The 25338-nt window shown below is 41.4% G+C and overlaps 1 protein-coding gene across 1 annotated transcript in view; it reads left to right on the top strand.

The window, feature by feature from the left end:
• spns2 (SPNS lysolipid transporter 2, sphingosine-1-phosphate) overlaps positions 1-24340 on the top strand; it is a 71719-nt gene extending 47379 nt beyond the window's left edge. Inside the window, exons 5-13 of the mRNA XM_022209419.2 lie at positions 989-1055; positions 3825-3967; positions 5547-5699; positions 5980-6169; positions 8386-8451; positions 8956-9054; positions 12247-12410; positions 15977-16023; positions 20988-24340. Of these exons, the coding sequence (XP_022065111.1) occupies positions 989-1055; positions 3825-3967; positions 5547-5699; positions 5980-6169; positions 8386-8451; positions 8956-9054; positions 12247-12410; positions 15977-16019 (925 nt within the window). The 3' untranslated portion in view covers positions 16020-16023; positions 20988-24340. The remainder of the gene's footprint in view (positions 1-988; positions 1056-3824; positions 3968-5546; positions 5700-5979; positions 6170-8385; positions 8452-8955; positions 9055-12246; positions 12411-15976; positions 16024-20987) is intronic.
• The last annotated feature ends 998 nt before the right edge of the window (positions 24341-25338 follow it).

Here is a 25338-nt window from a genome sequence, read left to right as displayed (position 1 = left end):
AATCAGTTGATTACATTTTTAATCACGTCACCACACATTTCATTAAGTTGTGGGAATTGTTTGCTTTTTTAGAGTGTATGGGATCACCCAGATTTGTCCTATTGATGATAGTCAGGAACTGGACAGCTTTGTGGATTAAATTTTTTATATAATTACTATTACACTGATGAAAAACCATAGTCAGTCTCTGTTAAAGCAGTTCTTTGTGTTCTGGTAGAGATTGATTTTTGCCAAAAACATGTTTAGAAATATCTAATTTAAGGTTGAGATCTGGTGACTATAAAGGCCATGGCACATCATTCACATCACTTTTGTACTGACTGAATCATTTGGTGAAGCCTTGTGTTCTGTACGGAAGCATCTGAGTGTAAAACTGTAGCATTCTTAAGACTTGTGTCTTTACTGAAAACCATTTAGGTCACGTGATCACAGACAACTATCAATTATTAACTAGTGCTTTTATTACTGTTACTGTTTTGAAGATACCGCCATCATGTAAGATAAAGCCCTCAGTCTATTATTTGATCTGGCAGCAGAGGTTTATCACAGCATACTTCAGCTGATCTGATCAGGTCTAGCAGCATTTCCCTCAAACCGTTCACACCTACTTTACTTTATGACACATAAAATGCCACTTAACTGAGGTGAACTGCAGTGACATTCAGCTGCTCTGACAGCGCAGCTTGTAGCCTAACAACTACATTACATTGTGTTCTGTTTGCTTGGTAATGTTTCACCTTAATTTTGTGGCTAAAAGCACAAATCACACATCCTTAAATAGACCCAACTGGTCAAGTTGCTACCGGTGCTTTGATCAGTAACACGTCATAAGTTCGTCTCATGTCAAGAACGTAACAACTCAACTCAGCTTTAATCAGACTACAAACAGGATGTGTGATGTGTAGGTGTGAGCTTACGTGATGGAAATGACAGACAGCTCACTCATGACACTGACTCATGTACTTGTAATGTTTGTGTCTCTCTGTAGTGGGCTGGGTTACATCCTGGGCGCCAGTGCCAAGGTGGCTGCAGGAGACTGGCACTGGGCACTAAGGGTAAGTGCATCATCATCATCATCATCATCATCATCATCATCATCATCAACCTCCAGCACAAACACACACACAGACAGATGAAGAGCCTTCTACATGTATTGAATGTGAGGTGTGATGCTTATCGTGGGTCTGGGGTCAGAGGGGGGTCACTGGTCAGAAGCACATGACTGAACAGGCAGTTCTGACTCTGACATTACATGAGAGTGACAGAACACAGAGCTGCTGCTTCAGCTCAGCCTCCAGCCTCCTGCAGGTCAAAATGTTTCTAAAACTTTTAACATCAAATACGCTCAACGTTTTCTGATATGTGCTCAGACTAAAAAGTCATGTGCTGCAGTGGCTCACTTTGGATTCAGTCACTGCAGCAGGCAAAGTGAATTTTTATTACAGATCAAGGCTGGTGTTAGCTTTTTCTCTCTCAGCAGCTGTAAACACATTTATCTTTCATTGCACTTTGAACATGGAGGTTGTCTCCGGCGAGACAGGATCAGTGTTGGCTTTGGTAAAACACAAGGTGTTAGTGCTTCCTCAAGCTGTTCCTCTTCACTGCTGGAAAACCTAAAACCTATTGTCATTATGCCATAATTTACGCTTTTGTTTTCTTTGTTCTTTAGGCAATGCTAAAGACATGTTTCAGTTACTTTTAAAGACACTTGCTGGTGTTGTGTGTTGTGTTTGGCTTTGCAAATGTCTCCTCATGTCACATCAAAAAAGCGCACACACAAATAATCTTACAAGTGGCAGCTGCAACAGCAATAACTTATTTTTAAAAACAAGGAACAACAATGGAAAGTGCATGGAAGGGAAATTATGACCTCTAATAAGACTTTGAGCAGCAAGAAACATTTACTAGAACTGGCACTAAACCTTTTCATAGAGGAAATGATTGAGCAGAGGAGCTGCGTTTCAGTTTGACCTGACACAAAGACACATTTGTTACTACACTGTCGCTCCCAAAATTGCCCCAGAGGTGTTCCAAGAGCATTAACTTGGATCCTTTTTAATTAAAGGCTAATTTCAACTCTTGAGAGTAATCTGTAGAAATTTGCTGATCAAGTATTGCTAAAAAAAAAAAAAAGCTTAGTGGACTATTTTTTGCAGTAGCACACTTACTTAAGAGGAGACAGGTGTTAAATCAGGAGCATAAATCACTGTTGGTGTAACACGTTTTTACTGGGACTCCACTCAGCAGTCGAGACAAAAAGCAAACTGCTCTATAAGACATACTAGCAGTAATGGAGAGGACCAATTAAAGCCCTAGCAGGACTCCCCAGGAACTGCTGACTTCAGGGTCAACTTTTAAAATCCTGAAAACAAATTATGACCCCTCTTATGACATTTAAAGGAAGACATTCTTTCAGTGTGTCACAGTGGAACAGATTCCTGGACATGACAGCTTGCTGTGCAGGAACTCTGTATTATACTTGTCTTGGTGGAGCATTAAAAAAAATAATACAAAAATAACAAAGAATGGGGCAGTTTGTTCCAAAGCAGCCATAATGACATTCCAATAAAACAATCTCAAAGCCAATTAATCACCGGTGTGGCATGCAGAGGAAAACAAATACCAAGACATGAAAAGGGCTCGGTGCGACAGTATCCTGTTTTAAGGAAAAAACACTGCAGTGCTTCCGTTTGTTTTCGCTGGCATGTTCCAGCTACCTTCCTGAAAATGTGGATGGTATTAAGGAACAAGGGAGATCAACAGAAATGAGTAGCAGGAGAGTGCTGCAGCTAATTTATGTGATTGCACAGCATTGCTGCAGGAAGTGTGTAAAGGGAGCAGTGGGAGTCCAGGCCAGAGGTCACAAGCTCCTGGTGTTTCTCGTATGATTATGAAGTTCCAATCTCCTGCAAAAAAAATAGTTATCTTCCACTTCAGTAAGATGAACTCTGTCTTCTATCAATCTGCCTCTCTCTGAAAGCACATTATAAGATTGTGATGTAGATGTTGATCCAATTAAGTCGCTGCACACAAGCAAAAGATTGCAGAGAAGACACAATATAGGAAGGACATCATCAGCGCTGGTGTAATTCTCACACTCTGAGACCAGAACCACTGTGCTGAGCCACATTATCAGCATTATCAGTCATGTTATGAGCCACATCACACACAGAATTACTCCCTCTGTGAAAAGTGGAATTGCTCACTCACACACACACAAACACAAACGCTTCCCCACACGCTGTAGCACAGTACTTGGAATATAAATGGGGTTTTATGAGCACCAAAATATAATATGATGAATTTCCCCTGACATATGAAATTGGTTTTGCTTTTGTGTGCAATTTGTATTACTCAAACAAATGCTCATTCCATCCTGCCTTTTGTCTTTGTCTCCCCCTACACAGACACACACAGGTGCAAACATGCTACCACATAAAGATGATAGTGAACATAATGGCAGATGGGCACACATGAGGTTTTCTTCTTGGCGCAGAGCTCACAAAGCAGCCCTCAAAGCCAAAAGGCTCTTTTAGACTCCTGTATGCTTATGTTCAGAGACAAGCCCACACCCACACATAAACACACACTGTGCCAGCAGAGTAAGCAAAGGGAATGTTCTGAGTTTCAGAGGGCTTGTATAGGATGTCAGGCGTAACACGGGAAACACAGTGGCTATCCATTCAGACTGTAAACACTCTGCTCTTTGTCCTCTGCCTACTGTCTGCTCCCCCCCCAGCTCCCTCTGTGATGCGTTAACATGATCTGAGACCTCATAGATCTCTCTAAACTCAGCCTGATTGATTCATTTCTTGTCCCGTTAGGTGTCCCCGCTTTTAGGGATCACAGCCGGAGCTCTGATCCTTTTCTTTGTGCCTGAGCCGAAGAGAGGCAGTGCTGACCAGATGGGAGGACGCATCAAAACCCGCACCTCCTGGGTCTGTGACATGAAAGCACTTGCCAAGAAGTAAGAGCAATGATCATCTGCAGACAATACACCAGGTTTTAGGAAATTGTTTAGCTGTTCAGTGATGAGAATAGACCCCCAAAGACCATTTTCAGGTTTCTCTCAACAGTTAACTAAGAGTAACGCATGCTGTCAAATGATAGGTCACAGGCATTATTCATCCAATCTGGTGAACAGGTTTTTTGGTTTGGGATTCAAATAGACAAGCAAGGTTTGGTCAATTCATCAATTCATCAATTAACTATTTTGAGAAGCTTTTAAAGAGCTTCTTTAGTGAACATGATCTTTTCATGTTAACATTTACTTTTGATGTTTTCATATGATAGAACACACACATGCAAAAGAAAGCAGTCAACATCATATATGTTTCTACTAACAAACCAAAGGACCCAAACCTGTCAGCTTGGGACTTCCTGTATTATTATTCTTCTTCAGAACTGGTGTCCAGATTGAACATGCATGTCTGAATTACTCCGATATTACAAGCATAGAGCAGTTTTACAATGTTTGTTTAGACTCGTAGGTGAGCTGTTATGCTTAAGCTGCCACATTTGCAGAGGAGTGAGCTGAAAGTGAGGTTAGCGACTTCATATATAGATCTGTACATTCTAGCGACAGGAAGCAACAGTGTACAGTTGCTTCTGAGCCATTTTATTAAGGCAAGGGAAACTTCTAAATATGTAACTTCAATACACAGCGAAGAGATTTTTTTTAAGAGTTGCAGTTAAACCAACATCAGGAACAGTTTTCAAGCAAAAATGTCATTTACTAGTTCCAGCCTCTTAAGTGTGAGACTTTGTTGATTTTCTCATCTTAACATGATGAAAAATTGAAGAGTGTTTTATGCAGCACCATAAGCTGCAGGACATTTAATTTGCCACTTTCTCACATTTAATAGACCAAGTGTTATTTAAGAAAATAATTGGCAGATTAATCCATAATGAAAATGATCCTAAAGCCTTATTCAAACACGCATACTTATTTGCACACATTCTCTCACCATTAGCCTTTAATTGTCATTAGATGCATGGAAATGTCGACACACGGAGCCAGTATAATTCCCGCTCGAGCAGCCTGCAATCCTGCTGAGCTGCATCTATGACACTGTGGGTCCTTATTTTTGTACAGCCTGCAGGCTTCAGTTATTTTAAAAAATGTTCTGAACTTTATAAAGCTAATGTAGCCATGTGGATTTATTGGAATAGTCATAAGTGAGCAACCACATCTCCTGCACAGTGTGACTTTTAGCGGCACACAGTCTGCCACCTATAGAGACACGAAGAAACGTGTTATTTTTGTCTCCTACATAAAACTGTCGGCACTGGCTGCATATCATCTCAGTGTACTTACCATTTAACATTAACTTGCTTTAAGCCAAGATAATAGTCACTTTGTGCAATAATCTCACAGATTCCTTTTTATCATCTGTTTGCATTCGTTATCAGATGAGCTTTACAAAGAGAAAGACCAAGTGAGATACTGGATCCTGTGTGACAGATAACAGTAGCTTGTTAATTTTTTTGTCCTTTATAAGCCAAGGTAATCGCCTGTTTGGATTTGTGTGTTTCTTTGTGGCTAGTCGAAGCTACGTGTTCTCTTCCTTGGCGTCGGCGGCTGTGTCCTTTGCCACGGGTGCGTTTGGTATGTGGATTCCTCTGTACCTGGCCAGAGCCCAGGTGGTGCAGAAGACGGCAGAGGCCTGCACAAAGGAGATCTGCAACAGCACAGACAGGTGAGAGGCCAGCAACTAACCACAGGAAATTAGCTTTGAAGTCACTGCTGCTTCTGTTTGACCTGTGTGACATGAAACCTTTTCAAAGATACCTGCATCATTTGTGTATCAGACAAAAATCTGGATGAACGGGGTTGATCTGAATGTGTGCCATTATAAACTAAAGCTGTACTGGAAGGTTTTTTTGTGTTGCACTATCCATCAATCAGCTTTATCTGGGTGGTTGCAAGCATTCAAAGCTCGCGTGGTATCTAAATGAAATATTGGTTCTTTCCCCCAGCATGATCTTCGGGGCGATCACCTGTGTGACGGGGCTGCTGGGTGTGCTAATAGGAGCTGTCACCACACGACTCTGTCGCCAGAAGACCGAGCGAGCTGACCCACTGGTGTGCGCCGTCAGCATGCTGGGCTCTGCCATCTTCATCTGCCTCATCTTTGTGGTGGCCAAGAAGAGCATTGTTGGAGCTTATGTAAGCCCAGTAACTCTTGTATATATTGTGTCTGCAGCAGAGGAAGTTTGATTCAACAGTGGAGGGAGTTGTAAAAAAAAAAAAAAGTGCCCCTGATAAAGAGTAATATTTGGATTAGCCTGAGGGCCTGAGAATTAAAAGAGAAAGTCTGGTAACCAATCTAACAAGAGAGAGCTCTGTAAAAGCTCATTGGGCTGTTGTTAATGTTTGAATAGAGCAGTAAGAGGACGCCTTGCACGATGCCAGCTTCTGTCACGCTCAGAGGCAGCAAGTGGGTATTGCTCCTCATTATGAATAGCTTTAATTGCAGGTTACATTGAGATGGCTTCAGGAGCTGCTGCAGGTAGCTGAGGTTAATACCTTGCCAGGCCAAAAGTTAGGAATGTCAGGCAAGTGAGCATGGAGTGGGTGAACCTAATTGCCTTGTGAAGCAGGAAAGGGTGCAGCTAAACAATCCCTGACCTGAAACAATGCACTGCAGGCTCTTGGACTTACTAGGCATAAATTTCTCACTCTTATCAGTGACAAAGGAATAGGAACTGACTCTCAACAAGTGGGCCGACAATAATGCTGGAAACCTGGAAAATATTTCCCATGCGTGTAAAGGATCTTAGCAAACATATCCTAAATATGCGACCTTGGCTGGCCCTGGCAAGTCTGGTCTGCTATTGCATTTTTGAACTGAATCAACTCTTAGTTTTTTACAATATATATGTCAGCATGCTATCATGTTTGTATGTTAAGGATGTTAAGCCACTAGAAACAATGAGACATGTATAAACGAACAGCAGTCATTAAACAGTGGCTAAAAAAAGTAGCTTCCAAATGACAAATGATTTGATTGACTTGATTTAATGGAGTCAGATTTATATGAACTCTCATTAAGCCAAAGACACGCGTTTATAAGGTGTTTGACAGCAGCATGACTCAGTCAATTAGATCTGAGGTGCAGAAGTATCCCTATTAATTACCTGAATCCAGATCTGTCCAACTCAATTTCATAGAGTTGCTGCATTACCAAAATAGGCTGTATCTTTGCTCATAGATGACACCTGGTTTGTATCTCTTTATAATTCACAAAGGGTAAAGTAGGGATTGATGTTGTTTAATGTCTTCTTATCGGTCAGTCGTCAATAACTGTTTTTGCTCCTTGAAAACACACAAAAACAACAGTTTTGTAGGATCAACCAGCTATAACTGACTGGAAACCAACCAAGAGCAGATTATCAAGACATTTAGACTGGCACCACACTCCACTTTGAACATGTGACTTCTGACTGCTCTACTGTACAGTATTAAATCATCTTACAGTACAGCAGCAGTTGTAAGTGATCAACTCAAGTTTCACGGCAAAGAGCTGACAGATGTGTCACATTATAAAGCGTGACGCGGCTGTAGCAGTCGGAGCTGCTCTGTTGAGGCCGATTGACCTCTCGCAGCTGTTGTCCCGTCAGCACGTAGCTAATCTGAGGGAAGGCTGGGCTTCTCTCTGCTCAGAGGCAACATGTCGGTCACGGTGTCTGGTTCACAGCTCTCAGAACAGACCTGCCTACATCTCCGCTGTCAGACTCCTTCTGTAGCTCTCTGTACTTTACTGTAGGTCTGGCACTCCAGCAGAAGGGTTATTCCCCAGCAGGAAACGCACATCAGTCGGCTGTGTAAGACTGTGTTAGATGAAACAGGCCAATACAGATACATGAGATTCCACTGCAACCAAATCCCACAGGGTCTGTTTTTGAGAAAGTGGCAAAGTAGAAACACCAGCTGCTGCCAACCTGTGTATATACAGAAGCCTACATGTACATACGCTCTTTGCTTTTTAAAGTTTCTGCCCCACCCGGTCAGATGTAGGACATAAATTCAAATCTTGCAGCTTGACCTAAACTTGGCAAGCGTTAAAAAGTTTTCCACATTGAAGCTTTGACAAGAAAAACAATTCTTATCATCCTGTGCTGCTTTTCAGCTCGTGGGCTAAATACCCAGCTCAAATGGACCAAAATGAAGGCCTGCACATCCACATATAATTGGGCCCCGGTATAATAACATGTTTTAGAACCACCGCAACCAAAGCACTTTTTTTCCAGCAGAGAATTCCCACACATGGTGTCACTATCTGCTCCCTCCTCTTCTGGCTTCATGTCATGTCACTTGTTTTTGTTCCGTGGCTCATCATAATTAGCAACACTAAATGTGAAATTTCTTCCTCTTTATTTTAGGTTTGCATCTTTATCGGAGAGACGCTTCTTTTCCTGAACTGGGCCATCACAGCAGACATTTTAATGGTGAGCACTGCAAACCTATACTTATCTTCTGGGTCACTGGAAATTGCTGCTACAAGCTATACCAAATGGCGGTCATCCAATTAGACGCAGTTTTGAGCTGGGAAACATGTGAGTGGACCTTGTAGGCTGCAGTTGGGATGGAGATGATAATTACTGCTTTGACTGATTCTTGGAAGCAAATAGAGGGGAGCCATTTTTCTGTGTATGTTTGGGTGTTTGGAGGTGAAAACACTGAGCTAAATGAAGTTAGACTTCCAGTAAGGTGGGAAGGAGCTGTTGGGTAAAAACAGCTCCTTAATTTGTAATTTGGTTGAAGACTATGGTGAAGATGTAAATATACAGACAGACCATTACTGATAGGTCTGCCTGGGGCGTCTGACCCAATGGGTTGGACTCTGCGTGCATAATTGACAACTGCAGGAGCAGTTTTAACATGGCTGAGTGAATCTGCCTGCCTCTGTTCCTTCATCACCTTTACACCATCTCACGTTTTCTTCTTTGCAGTTTGTTGTTATTCCCACCCGGAGGGCAACGGCGGTCGCCTTTCAGAGCTTCACCTCTCATCTCCTGGGCGATGCTGGAAGTCCGTATCTGATAGGCCTGGTAAGTCTCCCAGGCGTGGCTCCAAGCAGTGCTATGGGTGTGAAGTGAAGGAATATATTTCAAATTTGGCCCAGGTTGTAAATCTGGAATGTAACCGCTTCAACACCCCATTCATACAAACAATGCATTCAAATACCAGTTTAGCTCTTGCTTTAAGTAGGCCAGTGCAAAGTGAGGTACAAGAGGAGCTTTTAGCACATGTCTCAGGAGAGCTGCTGAACAGAGTTGTGATTTCACCACTGCTCTTCAGGCTGTCAGTGGCATTTTCTAGTAAATCTCACGGTTCCCAGGAGGGTCAGCATTACGGTATTTGATTGGTCAAAAGATGAGAGAGCGGTCCTTACTGGAACACTGGGCCTCTCAAGGTCAGAGTTACCCATCACCACCATCACCCCCACCCTCCAAACTGAGCGCATACACCCAAAGAATAGCATCCAGGAGGCCAGAATACAAGTGCTGCTTGCTATTCAATGAAGTGTGAAACAGGATTCACCCCCGACTGTCAACCAGCATTCTTCTCATTTCAATTTGAGAATGAACATTTTTGAAGTTAAATAGCAACTCCATAGAGGCAAACACTCTTTAGATAAGTATACTAGAAGTTGGAAAGTGTGGACTCTTCTGCATAGACAATCCACACATAAAATGCACTGCAGCAACATAGACAGAAATTGTTCATATTATACCAGCATCTATGCCGACGCTAAACTTTGTACATCACCATTTTATGATGCACGTTGGTGCCAATAACCTGCAGGGAAAGAATACATAGCTTTACTGTTGTGTGTTTGCATTGTGTTTTATTGTTGCACCTCTGGCTGGCAGCCTAGTCTGTGTGAACAAAAGCCAGTGGAAGTCTTTGATTAGTGAATCAAAGTGATCCTGGAGATTCTCTGTCAGGGCCTGACAGGCTGGCAACAGATGCAGCTGTCTGATGAGCTGCTTTGAAATTGTCCTCTTTTTTTTCTCCTTCTGTAAATGAAAATGTTAAACTATTGTCAAAGCCAGACAAAAGCAGCTGCAAGTTTCCTCCAACTACAAGGCAAGCTCTTCAAAAGACTGATCAAACCTGGTATTAAAAAAAAAAAGATCCAGATTCTGGGAATCAAGCTCGCTCAGAGGCCGGCACTGTATTGTATCTCCACATCAAATAAAACATCTTATATTGTATAGACTTCCTATTGACACAGATAGATAAATCATACTGTGACTCAGTCTTAATCACTGTAATTCTGCTGGTGTCAAGGCTTCATTAGTGCTGTAACAGTTAGTCAAATCACAGAAAATTGCTCAAAGGCAATTCTGATTACTGATTAATTGTTTTAGTCATTTATTAAGCAGAAAATGCCACATATGCTTGTTCCTCTTTCTTAAATGGTAGAACGATGTAAAGCTTTTCTCTGCTTTAAATCATTTGTCATTAAGACATCACTTGATCTCTAAGAACTTTTTTTGTTATTTTCTGATATTTGATATGCTAAAATATAATAATAAAACAAGCAAATCAAAAAGACCAGCAGATTAATTATTATTTAATATCAGATAGTTGTGGCAGAGACACGCTCAGAGACACAGCCAAACAGACTTATCCAGACGCAGCCCCTCAGTGAGCCAGTCACCCCAGTCTAATCCATCCAGCTTCCGGGGTCACGACTCCCATCTGAGCGACATACTGAATGTCCGGGGATTTCTCACTCCTCCACAAACCCCCGGCCCACGAAGCCCAGAACGCTCCAAGTGCGTCACCACTCAGTGCCTCAGTTCCTGAGCTGAGGTTTAGCACGCGAGTGTTATGGACTCGTGGTGACGCACTCAGATCAGCCCATGCACACTGCCACAAATACTGTGAATGGGCAAAGTAGAAAATCTCCAGGAAAACACACACACTTGTTATTGCTAAGCAACCGCAAGAGAAAGTAAGCAAGTGAGTCAGTACTTTTGGTTCAGGGGTTTGACATGTGCACCAAACAGAGCTGAAGATGATGCATTGGACACAAAGCAACCAGTGTGGCGTTTCCAACACCATAGTTGGTTCTTGTGGGAAGGCCTGCAGATAGAAACACCCACATGCCACACAGTTGCTGTGGGGTAAAAACCTGAGCCAAGATTCGCCTCCATCAGCATGTAGACTGAGGCATCTGTCACTTAAGAATCTCTTGAGAAACACATAATGGACTCCTCCTATACTGTATGAGTAGGACATGGCCACAGGCAGCGTGGGCAGCAGGGGAACGCCAAGGACAATCTCGCAGCAATCTTCCAAGAAATGCCTTCTAGCTTGATAATTAGACATGCAGCAGTACTGTGTATTTTTAGCTAAGCTGTACTCTGCAAGTTTCAGGCAATTTACTGTAGCTGATGAAACAGACTCTGCACTGACCACACACAGCACTGCTGGATGGATTCTGTCACACATTTATATTTTATATTTTCTTCCACCATCCTCTCTATTTCTGTAATCACTCCTTATTACGGATCATGCTCCTTGCACATGTGATGACTACACAAGGCACACACACACACACACACTCTCTCACTCACACTGCCACCAACATCTTCCTGTCAGCAGTTCTCCATCTCTAGAGACTCTGGTTCTGCTGACGCTAACATGGAATCAATGTGCTTCAGCCAGTGTGACCTATAGCCGCTCAGACTTACACACAGATGAGAAGCTGCGCCTTCTTGTTCCTGCTGCGCATACCTCCACACAATCTCCTAAAAGCTACCATCAGCAGCCTCCTCTCCCTCACGACTGACAACGCAATGATGTATGCCTGTTTGAGAGCTGCCGTATGACTGATGCAGGGAGGCTGGAATGGTCACTTCACACCCACCACTCTCCAGCTGTTGTTTTCCTCAGCGTGACAGACTGAATGCTTTCAACAGCAAGATGAGCTATTAGCCGTGGAATCCTGCCTCGCTTAAGACAAAAACAGGGCGTCTTACATCATGCTGTGTGTCTGGTTTAATCTGTTGCTATGATGAAACGGGCAGAACTCGCTCTGGTGAAGAGCTTATCGTAAGTGTGTCAGACAGGATGTTTTAAGAACTTCTGCAGAATGTAGTTTGAATAAAGTCCCTCCTCTTCTTGTGTTTGTGACTGTGTGTGTGTGTGTCTGTGTGTGTGTGCGTGTGTGTGTGTCTGTGTTGATTCTGGGGTGTCATTGTGTGTTTGTGCTGGCCTGGGTGCAGATCTCCGATGCCCTTCAGCAGAGCTACGCTACGTCAGCACTATGGCGGTTCCTCAGCCTGGGCTATGCCCTCATGCTATGTCCCTTCATCATCGTGCTGGGGGGCATGTTTTTCCTGGCCACGGCGCTGTTTTTCTTGGATGACAGGGAGAAGGCCGAGAAACAGTAAGTGACTCAGACACTGTTTGAAAAACTCATCATTATTTCATTTATTATTTAGTCATTCATTCTTTAAATATTTAATATTTACTTTACTTGAGTTGTCCTCCACTGACTTTCTGAGTAAGAGCTCCAAAAATCCAAAACACGTCACCTCCGCACAGGAAGCCGAAGAAATAGCAATAATATTGAATATTGGCGTTATTCTCAGTACAATGCAGGCAAAAAGAGGTCAGATACTTTTTTCTGGATGATGCTCAGAGTTTGACACAAGTCAGGGACAAGCTGCCCAAGTGATGCCAACAATGGAGCCAACCCTGCAAGACTTAGAAAGGCCCTGGAGCCTATCGAAAGTCCCAGTCAGCAAAATGTGCTCCAGAGCTGACACAAGCAGTCCTAGCCATCAATTTGTTAAAGTGTTCTTACTTAGACTTTTACCAGCTCCCGCCCCTTTCATTCATGCATTCCGATTTTTTCTTTTAAACACCAAAGACGTGAACCAGAGGGCACAGTAGCCGGCCATTGCCTTAAAAGGCTAAAACAAACACACTCATCCTCTTTCAGTTGGTGAGACATGACTTCTTGTTTCTTTCTGACTATTTTTTTCCTACTTTTTATCACATTGGCCTACTCCCCTGGTGCCAGCGCTCTCAGAAATGACTTCCTTCCTGCTGAAGATGAGGGACATTTTTAGACAGGATGGCAGACTGATGTCTGAGGTCTGTCTGCAGACGCCTTGTCTTTACCCTGTGGTCGTTTCCCACGCCTAAAGCATTTTATGAGCATTCTCATGCAGCTTTGTCAGAATAAGCATTTTTCTAATCAAATTTAAAAAGCGCATAAGAAATGTGTAGACTGCTTCCTTCATATTTCCGTGGCATTATATAATCCAAGGGTCAAGCTTCATCAAAACCGTTAATATTCCTCCTGTTTAATACTAACATGCAGTTTTACAGGGAACTTTGCATACATCCAGGGCTGCCACTAGTAATCCAGGCTGCAGCTTCTGTTGGGTTTCATGTCATTAAAAAAGGGCAAAAAAATGCAGAACAATGACTAAGAGAAAAATTCTTGCCATTGTGCCAGTAATAGATAGTCTGTGGTTCAAGATGTGGTTTAAGCTATCTCACCACATTATTGCAGAGAGTGAGCAGATGGCACACGTTCACTTAAACTATATCTAACCACAACTCCCTGACTTTCACACGAAACGCTGTGGGGCAGAGCTAATGTTGCAGCAGATGCAGTTAAATAGTCCAGACATAAAAAGGCAGTGACATTACTTGAAGGTCTTCTCTGCAAGTTCATTTTCACAAAAATAAAACGTGTGTAGATGTGTAAATATCAGAATTAGAGTATTTATGTTTCAGAACTTGCTACATTTCACAGCTAACAGAGTGTCCAAGGTTGTTTTTTTTTTACCAGTTTGTGATAAGTCGCTTACAAGCTTTGTCAGTGATTAATACATCATTTTATTGATTTATAGATGAATTTTAAGCAGTGAATAATTTCTCTGGCAATTTAGTGAAGTTGATTTGTTAACAGTTATTAATATTTAGGCAGGAGTTTTCCACTTTATAGTAAGCCAACATGTAATATTACCAAGTGACAGATAAATGAATGAGCCATTAGTAAGGAGTATGTATAATACTCTAAGTCTGCCATAATAAATGTTAATAAATTAGTTATAGTCCAGATGTCCTGCAGCTCTTTTACAAAGTCCATCTGTGGATTCTTTTCTGAAACCCTAAAAAGACAAATCAGGTTTTATGGTGTAGGATACAAACTGATACCTGATATAAACTACCAATCCAGAAGTTGTCTTGTCGCTGACTTGCAGAGTAAATCTAAAGCATTTATAAATAGTTTACCAATAAAGCCATTAGCTGCAACTGAACCTTTGAATAAACAAACTCTGATTACAAAGTATCTGATAAGATAAATTATTAAGTATTATGTATAAAACTAAAAAATACAACATTGTAAATTACTCCATTTTAATTAAAAGTGCTGCATGACAAATCCTGCTGAAATAAAAGTTCTTAAAAAGCTAAATGTAGTTAAAGTCTTAAAGTAAAAGTCCTGCATTGGTCCCTCTGTCTGTCATATTATTATGTATGACATCATTAGACTATTAATAGTGAAGCACCACTGAGTCAGCAGCATGGTACTGTTGGAGTTTTAACTACTTTACAGCTTTATACACAGAGACAGAAGATAAATCTGAGGATTTGTCAGCTTTTCTTGTTGCTGAGATATTGGGTAATTTGAACAGAGTGCAATGCAACAATGTGAAAAGTTTATAGGGAAAAATTCCTATTTGATGGAGCCGCTAACAACAGATAGGCATCTGATATGTGAACTGACTACATATTTTATGAGACGCCAAATAGTTTGGAAACCACCCGGTTTAATCTGGAACTGTGTGTTGCATTTTATCTGTTGCGAAAAATCTTCACCTTAAGTCTCATCTAGAGGAAATCAAGCCATCAAATTTAGTGGAGTAGAAAGTACAATATTTCTGTCTGAAATGTAGTGGAAGTATAAAGCAGTGTAAAATGGAAATACTCAAGTGCAGTACATGTTTTCTGAACCACATTCATGTATCATTTTCAAGTGTGCATGTGTGATATTTGATGCTAGTGCATTGCAGTAAAAACCTATATTTAATGTAAAATCCAGAGTTCTCTTACACTTATTGAAATCATTTACCATCAGTATCCACCAGGCTGTGTCCTGTTAGAGGAGTTCAACATAAACAAAAGACCTGTTCTTTACCAGCTCTGCATATCTCTGTGAAAGCTGGTTATTCATACACCAGCAACTTGGATTACCGGCAGGTACAGAATGTATACACAGCACCATACTATTGCATACATTACACAGTGCAGAGGCCTTTACAGAGTTGTGCAAATTTGTACTAAACATCCCAATGAAGAAAAAACTTAAACAGCAGCAGCTCTTATGTAACGAGCTGCAAACAGCACCTCAGGGACAAAGAAAAATGACAACATGCACAACTTGGGTTGTTCCATGACTGTGATATTTATAGAATACATTCACGCTATAAAACCGCCAATTTATAAATTCCCCATGACTTTACAGAGTGCTTTGCATCTTATTTTTTTCTTCCTCCCAGTGTGTCCTCAGATACTCAGTGCTATTTATAAAAGGCACCGAGCTGAACGAGTAACTCAGTAGAGCGCGCCTGTCTATTTCCAGCCCTACAGAGCGCTTTATTATTTCTAGGTTGTTGGCTTTTTTGGGCTGCAGGGTTGCCATTAATAGCTTGGGTTCAGTGCGTACCCACCTCCCCCACCCCACCCCTATGCATTCACCCAGTCCACATTTACACTCAGTCCACATTTACACTCAGTGATGTTCCAGTGCATAACTGTCTCCTCTGCTGTGGCAGTACAGATCCAGTGTGGTGACAAAGTGTGATGTAAATCAGTTTACATCTGACGAGTGAAATTAAGAAAAAAAATGTAGAAAAAGAAAGAAAACAGAATATCAAATCCTTTTAAGATTGTGTGCTTCCATAATTCCTAAAACAAATCTTCTCTCTCCAGGCTGAGCCAGCTGACACGATCAACCTCCGCAGTCAAAGTATGACCAGGTAATTTGCCTTTTCTCCTTTAAAGACACTTTGACACTTCAGTGCTTCTCACATCAGGAGTTTAAGTGCTTGATAACAAAGAGACAGCTCTGGAACATTAACATTTATAGAGCTCTCTTGTCAGTACCTGGCAAGCCCCATTTTGAGTGCCTTTCATTAAGGGACACAGCGATCTGAATACAACGGCTTTATAGAACTTAAAAGACACTTTGAACTGAGGCCGCCCTGAGCATTATGACAGTGGAGGTGATAAACATGATGATGCAAAAAGGATAGATCTATGATCAGTTTCCATCTCATTGTGCTCAGGGAGTGTTTGGGCATTCTTGGAGCTGTGGTTATTTGACCAGCTATCTGGCATCTTATCAAGACCTGAGCTGCCTTTCCTCCTTCCTGCCTTTATCAGACTCACACACATGGTGTAAAACCTCTTTAATTATTAACTCAGCAAAAAAACACACAACTATTGGCAGCCTACCAGCCAACTTTGCACAGCAGGACAATGGGGAGCTTTTGTATTTGCCAGTAAAGAATAACAAGAATAAACTTTGACTGCTTGATTAAAGCAACAAGGAATCTGCTGTGACTTATTTGTGAAGGTTATCAAGTTTGACCAAAAGGTCAAGGTTTTACTCCTTTCTTTGTAACCTTTTCTGGGTTGATTTGCACTCTAAACATTTGTCAAAATACTGTATGCACACAGACTGAAAAGAATAGATGGTTATTGCCTATATGTCTGGATTTGTTTCACCAGCATCCAGGAGTAATTCTGTTGAGAAAATACTATATTTTAAAGAGCCCCTCCAATGATTTTTTTTTACCTTGGTAACATGTCGATATGGTGTTTTTTATATGCTAAAAGAGGCACAAAGATCTGATCATTAGTGAAATAAGCAGTCAGCACCATGGCTGAATATTTCGGCCTTAAAACCTGTGTACTGATGACCGTCTCAGAAACATGGACACTGACTTCTGGGGGTTCCACATGTAACAAACCTATAGAACCATATATCCTACAGAGTGGGGCTTTCCAAGTCATTAATCTCATTTAGAGTTTGTTTCTATTTCAAACACATACAGCGGAGTTACTCCAACATTACAACTTATCATTTGTAGTCTAAAGTAGTCTTACAGAGTTTGACTAGAGTTGTAGGAGAGCTGGTGTGCTGAGCTGCAGCGAGTAGAGAGAGAGGTGGTTACTGGAGTGATCAGCAGTGTAGAGTTACATGTAAGCCATAATAAGGCAGAAAAATGATTATTTTCATGGAAAAAGAAAACTCTAAGTATGTAACTTTGATACACAGAGATGAGCTGTTAGGGGTTAAATCAATGACCAGAGAGGAAAGAAATTTAATTTGCACAGGAAAAAATATATCAAGAAAGTCTCATAGGCCTTTTGACAAATAATCTGGTCCGGATTTCACATGATAAAATTTCACCAGCTTCCGAAAACCAGGAAAGTAAGGCGTGTAGGGTTTATGACAGGATGAACAAAGTTCTGTTTAGGAAACGGTGTGATCATTTGCCAAAATTGCAGCTCTGTGTAGTATTTGAGAGCAACTGTCGATTGGATGGAAAAACTGTGTGAAGCTGCAAATTCATGCAAGCAGAAGAGAGAAAAATCTCAATATCTGTGGGACATTATTGTCCAGAATACCTTCTATACCCATTTGTTTATTACGTTAGTAGATACAAAGATATTATCTATGGATGATCAGAATAAGCAGCACACAGATGTTGTGAAAAGGATCATGTGAATATTTTTGTTGCTTCTGTTATTAGACAGCCTAATATTGGGCCAAATTTCAGATCTGCAGCGTCAAAATATCCTTGAATGTGCCAACAATAAGAGTGTTCCAAACACTTAGTGCTTGCAGCTGCATCACCATACAGCAGCATAACTTTGGCAAAAAAGAGCCACAAAGTTCTCACTGTGATGGATTACCTCCTACAAGCAACTTTCAGAGCTCTACAGGTGTATTGTAAACTGATGGATGAGATGCAATGGCTGCTTTGAAGGAAGGAAATCAATCTCAAAATGTTGTAGTATTCTTTGGAAAATAGTCTGCAGAAATATACACAATTTAGAATTTGCATTTAATTGGCCTCAAAAATGCAAAACCATCAAGACTGCCCTTCACTGTAAGTACTGCAGTGTCATTAACTTTGCCAGGTTGATATTAGCATGCACAGCTAATGACGGGTGACATGAAAGGCTCCTGCAGGGCTGCCGCACATATCACGTCTCAGTTGCAGTTTGTGCTCTCAGCCTGAGGGTTTCATCGGTTCACTGTCACACACAGCAGCTACAGCATTTTGTCCCTGCTGTCAAAGAGGCTAATTATAGAGAGCAGTGATTACAGCCACATGAGGTCAGAGTTGAAATGTCTCTAAACTGATCATTTCTATTCTGCAGCAGAACCTCTGAGGCTTTCTGTCCTGATTGATTTCCAACCAATTTGTTTCGGAGGATAATCCAATCAGTGACAAGCGATATATCCTCTCTTGGGTCTGATTCAGATCAATACAGTTCACAGATCGCACACTCTCAGGCTCTCAGGAGGGGTTCACACTCACTCTTGATGTTGTCCCCATTGAATATTCAAGGTGCAACATGCGTCTCAGTGAAACTTCTAAAGCTCAAAGGGATGTGGAAGAGAGTATTAATGGTGATGCAGTCAAACACTGTGAAGGTTTAAGGAGTGTTTGGCTCTGACAAGAAGTGGAAGTGAATGAGAGGAATTTAGAGGAGGCGAGAAGAGACACTACTGTTGAACAAATGAGGATGAAGAGAAGCAGTAATCGCTTAAGCTGTTATACATCGCAAGCTATTAATCTCCGGCGAAGCAATCTCAGACAGAGATCAGATACGCTGAGATCCAATTAACTTCCTCTGCAGGAGGAGCCGGCCTCCACTGTCCAGGTTCACACCCCGCCGCAGGAGAAATCGTGGACATCCCCGAGCTCAGGGCTGTCAAAAGATCAGCATGAGATCTGCCCGCGGAGCTTCACACTCATTTATTCAGTAACCACAATCCTGTAATACTCAGGGAGGAAAAGCTCTGATTTAGTCACTGCTGTCCAAACTTTAACTGTAAGTGTTTATACAGCTGCAGGCACATACTTTCCTTCTTCACACTCTTATCATTCAACAGAAACTCAGAATCCTCTGTCAGCAGCTCAGAGTGGGTTCATGGTGGTGGTGGTGCAGTAACCTCAGACCACACAAACACACTCAGTGTACAGTCAGATGTGATGTGACCTGTTCAGCTGATACAACATTTAGAGTGGCAGTGGTTTCATAATCTAATGAAGTCATCTATCAGTGAAAAATCTGAATCTGTACTCTCTTTGAGATATCTTTAGTCTTCCTATGTAAATCCAATGAGATCCATAGTCATGTCCAAGCAGCCGTGCGCTGTCATAATTTACATCCTCACAGCCAGAAACCACTACAAGTTGGTTGATTAGACTTTGTGTGCTTGCCAGACCAATCAGCCCTCCTCCCCTTTGCTCCAGAAGCCAATTTCCAGTACAGTAACAGTGAAGCTGTGAGGAGGCAGGCTCTCATATCAAAGCATTCATGACTCTAATTAACTCTGTATCACACTGGCATTTGAGCGATTTAACTTCACATTTGGCTGATAAACAATTTTCAGAGTTTACAGCAACAACTGACACTAATAACTGAGGAAAATGGTTCAACCCAGAGAGACTGGATCTGCATCGACACTCAGAAAAATAAAGGTGCTGACTGGAACCAAAAAGGATTCATTGCAGTAATGCCATCGAAGAACCAAATTTTTTAGGCACTTTGAAGAACCAGAGAGTTGGAAAGTCATTGTTTTTCTGAGGGCACAGAGCCAAACGACATTGTTTTCAAAAATTCACTAATCCTCCTGTTTTAGCTAATTACTCGCTTAGGAATGGTGTTGTTTTGTGGAGCACAACAGTGTGTCTGCCATTGTAGTAAATATGTTTAACTGTATGCGCATGTGTGAGTGTGTTTGAGAGTGTTTGCCACTCGCTCAGAGCATCACTCTGCTGAGCTCCCCTCACTAATCCTATTGTAGCAGCAGTAGTAGCTTGTGTACTGGAGCATCCAGGGCAACGTAATGACAGACCACAACAAAGAGCGGGACACTCTGCTATCTTGCTCTCCCACCCAATCTAAGGAGATCACAAGCATGGCACCATGAACACCTAATGGTCTAATCTCCAACTGGGGAATAATTTCTCCTCTGGTGCCATATTTCCCCAAATATGAGCATTGTTTATCGTATTTCAGCACCTGAAGGAGATTTTACAAATTCTAAGCAAACTGTCAAGTAATGTCAGACTCATTCATTGGGTTCAAGATTTTGATCGTGACGTGAAAATGTAATCTATTAAAGATGGAAATGTGAGTGTTTTAAATCTGTAAATAAAATAAATTTCTTATTCATAGGGTGGATAGTTTATATCTATATTCATCAAAATGAGGTACACTGTGCAGACAGCACTTTCACATTTAGCCTAGGTAGATTTTGTGAGTTGTATAGTATTTTGAACACTCATTTATGTTGTTTGTATTCTTACAAAAGCTTGCTGAAAGCACCAACAAAGCCCTCCCTTCATTAATCTTTGTGTATATAAGCTTAATAATATATTTGGCATATAAATAGAGGAAGACACACAGTAACATCTAATATAAAGCTCCATCTGGAGACACCGCAGCCGTGTGTTGCTGTGGCTTAAGGCTTGCGGTTGTACAGATTGGGGGGGATCTGCATTAAACAAACTGTAATGTGTTGGTATGCTGTGTGCAAGAAGATATTTAGGTCACAGTCTGGTCCTGGTGTGCAGGCGTTATCAGGAAGGTCCCACCAGATGGCTCAGGAGCTTTCGACCTCAACATTAATTACATGAGAATGTCCTGTGGTGAGGCCAGACTCTAATGCCACTGTTTCCTCTCCCTTTCTCAGGTGACAAGCAAATGAGGAGCCTTTTGAAGGCATAACCAACCTCAACACGGATGACAAAATGGTGATTAGAAAGCAAGGGCAGCTTCTTTAAAACCATGCTCATGTCCTCATCCCCTGTCATCACCACCATGATCATCCTCCTGCTCTTTGGCTCCTGCTGCTCTTCCTTTTTACACTCTGGTGGAGGCTGCTCAGAACTGAAATTAGGGAGCGTCTTGCCCCTCCTTGAAGCACCTCTAAATCACAGGCTGGTGAGGAGGTGCTCAACTGTGTGCTGGAGCAGCCTTCAGACAGAGAGTGTCCTCCTCACCTCTGTCTGCAAGTATCCACTGAACCTTCCAGGGAGGAGGTGGGGTGGACAAATCCACCACGACCCCTTTGACTCCTGATGCCATACTACTGAATGCTGACCATGAACCTGCCCTGTCTGTCTGCCTGTCTGTCTCTTATGTGTCTGTCTGTCTGTTACATCAGCTGTCAATCTGCACCAAGTGCCATAGCATCATTACATTCCTTCAGACTTTGCACTGACCACCAACGACCCTCATGACTTCATCACTGGCTATGTTTACATGCACTCTGCAGTTGCTCTTTCAGATTAGGAATAATTCAGCTGTGTGTTTGTATATACAGTATCACTTGTAAAATGCAGCCTAAAGCTTTAGCAGTGTCTCTGTTCTTAGTCTGCAACGTTCCACAATTCATTCTGCCCCAGCTTTCTGCACTTGGAGCCTATAAACAGACAGAAGCTGTAAAATTCAAGTTATGTGGAGCAAGTGATACAACAGCAGCAAAATGTGCTGGAGGCTCAGACTCTTGTTTATTGGTTCAAAGATACTTTGAATATTGTGACTAATAGCAGATCACTCCACACAACTTAATATATTTAACAACATAAACTTTGAGCACAAAAGCAATGTTTACCAGATAAATCCAGAACTGTCATATTCAAATTTTGCTGTGCATGTAAACATAGTACCAAGAGCCAAAAAAGCATTACTGTTCAAAGGTCAGTGAATCAGCCTTAAGAATTGGAACTTTCACATCTACAGATGTTTTCTTTGACCCCGTATGTGTTTTTATGTTTAGCTTTTAGCACTTAAATCCGTGTAGACAGTGCCAGAGAACAAGACAGAGATTTCTGCACATTATTTTTCACAAGGATTCTTGTGATTTTTAGTTTTTTTCTGTGTATGTTGGATTTGAAACTGGAGGTCGCTGCCTATGATTGTTTCATGATGATTCAATCAGGGTGCTTTAAAGTGGACACTGGATTATGTATTTTATAATTTATTATATACATGCTTTTCCCAAAAGTAATTGATGTGCCACTCTTTTGACTTTAAAGGAGTTGTGCCTGTGTTTTTTGTGTACATAAGAAGCAATACAAAACCTTTAGAGGAAACCAACCATTTTTTAGTCCACACTGCCTTATCAGTGAGCTGGGTTTCCCTTTAAAGGAGCAGCTCTCTGATGGTTGGTTTTGAATTTCTGCACACAACACCCACACAGAGACGGAGTCACTTTTAATGATGGATTCCAGTCCGGTCCTCAGTGGCTACAATAACAGGCTTTGTGAAAGAGACCTTTCCCCTTCGCAATTGTAGATATTCCATTTCATGATTAGAAGAAAGGACCTTTGAAAGGAGCCAGAGACACAGTTTATTAGTAGGGGGAATTGGAATCCCAGACAGGAGAGGAAATCCTTCAGCCTCAGGTCCGACTGATGGTTTAGCTCTTACCCTGATGAGCGAGGAATCTAGCTTTGATATCAGCATGTCCTCAGACGTCAGTGCGACAGCTGAAAAACAGCCGCCTCCGACACCTGCACCACAAAATGACATAGAGATTTACATAAAAGTACACAACAGACAATAAACAAGGATGTGGACTCATCACTCTATGCATTAATTAGAGTACCATATTGTAATTATGCAAATTAAATGCAGTCTCCAACAAACAAGAAAAGAAGTCAGCGAGGAAAGCTATGGCTGGTTGTTTGTACACACAAAGATTTAGTCATTAGAAGCCTCTGTGAAGGATCCTTTCTGTAGAATATTACCCGGTGAATACTGAAACCTTGAAGCCACTAATGGATTCAAAGGTTTTAAAGCTTGTGCATAAAGGGAAGAAAAGCACTTTGCAGACCTCCAAGAAAACACAGGAGGGGGAGGAGGATGGACTGACCTTAGCAGAGGAATAAAAGGGGACGTTGAGGTGGTTCTTGTAGCATTGATGTGTGAGCATGACTCACTGACTGTGTGTGGGGTGCTGTGTGGGCTGTGTCCTTGCTGCCAGATCATTAGCTTTAGCTTCTCTCCAACTGTGTGGAGCTCTCTGAATGTGATTCTGTCCAACCTGACGTGTTTACACACCTTCATCTTCTTAATGAACTAAGCTTCTTACCTTCCTTTTTCGATATTACTTTCATTTTTTATTGTTACCAAATGAGTTTTTAAATAACTACAGTAGATATATATATATAGCTATATCATGCAGCAACTTTAATATATTGTAAATGATGGCTTGGATGCAATGTATTTATTTGTTTGTTACCATAATGAAGAATAATCTATAAAGGGAAGTTTAAGGTTTGAGTATATTACACTTTGTTGTGTGTCATTGGCTTTTAAAAATGCCTATTTGTTCACCTTTTTGTATCACAATGAAACAACACAAAACCTTTTTACATCACTAAGATTCATCTTGTTTACTGTGATCATGAAATGGACGTCTCACACATATACACGAAAAGAAACAAGCAATGTGAGGGATTTACTGGTCTCATTGTAAGGATGCAATATGTTTGCATTCATGTTTGTAGCTCTTGTGTTTTTCTTTTCTTTTTTTTAGAACAACTGATCAAACCATTTTGCACACTTAATGTTCAGGGATTTATTTGAACCACAGCCTAGCATCAGCTTACAGAGCCTCTGTTACTGAACTCTGTCACTTCATGCTCACAGTAAGTGCTGACATATCGTCACCTGTCATCAGAGAGGATGTTGGCTCTGGTCAGATGGGTCATGAATCGAGTATCACTTTGCCAAAACTAAGTTGATTTAGCACCAATCCTTTAGTTTGTTGTATCGAGTAATTCTGTGTTAATAATCACTGAAGTGATGTATTGAGAATGTGCTATTTCTTGTCATACAAGAATCTTGTATAAAGAAACCTATTTCTGATGTTGAACAGAAAACAGAGGTTATTTTTATTTTTAGAGCAAGTCAGTACAAAATAAGTGTCAGAGAAATCAAAGGATATTATTCTAGAACTGAACTGTGATGCTCCTATGGGGGGTTGATAGAAAATGTACATGTCTGTAAATCAAATAAACCTATTTAATCACTCCAGACACTGTGTGGTCTCTGTTTCTCATCACTGTGCCTCATACAAATAAATCTGCATCCATGAGTGTCTCCATTAGGAAACTTTCTTCTGATTCATGTTCACATAAAGCCTCAGTTCAGAATAGAGACACATCCAGCCAGTGTGAATCTGAAGAGAAATGTGTTTTCACACTACAGAAGGGTCTTAAATGTTACTGAGACTGTGCTTTGCCTTCATGTTAGCTCCTTGATAAACCAGATGCAGCTATTGTTCATTAACATTCACATCTATGTGTCATATTCTGTATCATTAGTGATGCTGATGAGTTATAAATAGATTTCACTTATCCCCTGTTGTTTTCCAGGTTTACTTTCATTTGCAGGTTTCCCCAAGCTGTCTCATCCTCACTTTACTGTTCAGGAACAATGTTTTTTTTTTTTTTTAAATGTTGTGGAACTGATGCAGGTCTAGAAAACAAGGCAGTAAAATCAGCTACACCAATCTGCTACATCATTAAAACCAGCTACCTAATTTTGTGTAGGTCCCCTTCAGGATGCCGAAACACTAAATTATTGAGCCCTGGACATGACACCTGTGTTTGGCACCAGGGTGTGGGTAATGGATCCTTCGGGTCCTCTTGGTTGCAGGGTGGAGTCTTCGTAGATTAGACTTGTTCCAGCACATCCTACGGATGCTCGAGCAGATTGGGTTCTGGGGAGTTTGAAGGCCGGGTCAACACCTGTGTTGTTTTCCTTGAGCAATTCCTGAGCAGTTTTTGTGGTGCATAAGGTCACATTGTTCTGCTAGAGGAGGCCTGTTGAGGGGTGTCATTGCCATGGAGGGTGTGCTCAGTCTAGAACAATGTTTAGGTGGGTGCTACGTGTCAAAGTACCATGAATGCCAGGACTCAGTTCCCAGCAGAACATTTCATTGCTTCAAGACAATGATTTTTATTCACTCCACCTGTCAGTTTTAACGTTGTGGATCATCATGGATAGTTCACAGTAGTAAATCATGTGTT

The sequence above is a fragment of the Acanthochromis polyacanthus genome, chromosome 17 (assembly GCF_021347895.1).
Source record: "Acanthochromis polyacanthus isolate Apoly-LR-REF ecotype Palm Island chromosome 17, KAUST_Apoly_ChrSc, whole genome shotgun sequence".
In the NCBI taxonomy this organism is placed as follows: domain Eukaryota; kingdom Metazoa; phylum Chordata; class Actinopteri; family Pomacentridae; genus Acanthochromis; species Acanthochromis polyacanthus.
Note: the sequence above shows the minus strand (reverse complement) of the source record. Positions and strands in the feature narration are given on the sequence as shown.